Source organism: Cyprinodon variegatus, unplaced genomic scaffold (genome assembly GCF_000732505.1).
Source record: "Cyprinodon variegatus isolate N-32 unplaced genomic scaffold, C_variegatus-1.0 Scaffold342, whole genome shotgun sequence".
Lineage (NCBI taxonomy): Eukaryota > Metazoa > Chordata > Actinopteri > Cyprinodontiformes > Cyprinodontidae > Cyprinodon > Cyprinodon variegatus.
Genome location: NW_015150795.1, coordinates 803,944 through 805,551, shown reverse-complemented (window position 1 = coordinate 805,551; position 1,608 = coordinate 803,944). Strand labels below are relative to the sequence as shown.

Below are 1,608 nucleotides of genomic sequence, written 5' to 3'. Positions count from 1 at the left end.
TTGTTTTGTTCTAATAAATTCATATTAAACCTCTGGATCCTGTTGATGTCTGCATTAAAATAGATGTTTATATCCTTGCATCGGGCATTTGGGTTGACAAATAGGACGAGAGCAACAATACGGGACGAGACGATGACGTCACCAGTAAGCCTGAGGTCACCTCGAGGACAGGATATGGTGAAAAAGGAAAACAAAACAAATGTTTTTTTTTTTGATAAATTATCTTAGATACGATTACACTAAATGTATCAAAATAACATGAAGATAAAATAATTATTTGTGCCTTTTGCCATTTTTTTTTCTTTTTTTTTTTTAACGAAACGGAAATGGAAACAAAATACAAAAATTAAAAGAAAAAAAAAATAAATAAAAAAAATACAATACAGGAGTCAAATCTTTTTTTTTCCTTCTATTTAACGCGAGATAAGATGGTTGGAATAAAAAAATTCACTCACTACCACAGGTTACAGATGAAGGCGAGCAGGCGCAGCACTGCGCATGTCCGGAAGCTTCCTGACTCGTCCGCTCCTTGGCTGTTTGTCAAACCGTGTCCCGTGCGCGGTGAGCAGCGTGCAGCGGTGATGTCAACACCATCGGTCAGTGGGTCAGCACCTCTGTAATGTCGTTTTATGCATTTATTCAAATGCTACCAAAACGTACAAAAGCCGGAAGATTATTTATTCTGTTCCGGTTTCATCACGAACTCCTCGGAGCTCACGGTCAGCCTTTTAAAGGGGGAAAGGATGCTAGTCTCAGCTAGCTCCCTTAGCTAGCCTCCCAGCATTGGAAGGAGGATGATGTTCAGTGTTTTGCATGAAGCAGAGACGGAAGCTAACAGAGACAGAACAGAAACCCTCTGACAGCTCAGATATGTTCCGGTAATTTGGTTGTAATTTGTGAAAGTTTTATTTTCTTTTTTATATATATATATATACAAGATATATACAATATGTGTTTAAACTGCTGATGGGAAACGCTTTTAATTTTTTTTTTCAAATAACGTTCACCATAATTAACATAAAAAATGTGAGCGGTGTATTATTGTTTTATCGTTTTTATATAAATTTTAGGTTTGCAGTTGCTTTTTTCTATTGTTATTGATTTCCTTCAGCTTTGTAAAATAGCGCCTCTCCGGTCAGTTTGGCGAAAGGTGGTACTGCAACCTGGAAAGTTGACCCACAATCCCAAACATCCTGCTGAAATAACCATGTTAAACTAGTCATTGTTTATTATTATAATAATGGAGCTTAATGAGATTAATAGATCAACCGGGATGTAATTATTGTCGGTTGATTACTTCTTTTCTTTTTTGTTTTTCCAAACTATGAGGTCACCCTACCATATTTTGCAACCTTGTCCTCTTCTTAAATAATAAAAACTGATTAGTTTTTTTTCTCGTTTCTCGTTTCTCTTTTAAAGAATTTAGAAAGCCATGATCAACACTGAATCTGCAAGAGAATTTCAAGCCAAAGAGCGCAAATACAAGGAGCAGCTGAGGAGATGTTTATCATCTGCTTTGTCTGCAGACCTCAACAGGTGAGTCAGAAACCACAGGCGTGTTTTCTGCACAGGCCTTGGGACAGCGGTTTTTATTTAATTAAAAGTCAT

The 1,608-nt window shown here is 36.8% G+C and overlaps 1 protein-coding gene across 1 annotated transcript in view; it reads left to right on the top strand.

The window, feature by feature from the left end:
- Positions 1–610: 610 nt before the first annotated feature.
- LOC107091533 (uncharacterized protein KIAA1107-like) overlaps positions 611–1,608 on the top strand; it is a 53,379-nt gene continuing 52,381 nt past the window's right edge. Inside the window, exons 1-2 of the mRNA XM_015385514.1 lie at positions 611–878; positions 1,420–1,536. Of these exons, the coding sequence (XP_015241000.1) occupies positions 1,433–1,536 (104 nt within the window). The 5' untranslated portion in view covers positions 611–878; positions 1,420–1,432. The remainder of the gene's footprint in view (positions 879–1,419; positions 1,537–1,608) is intronic.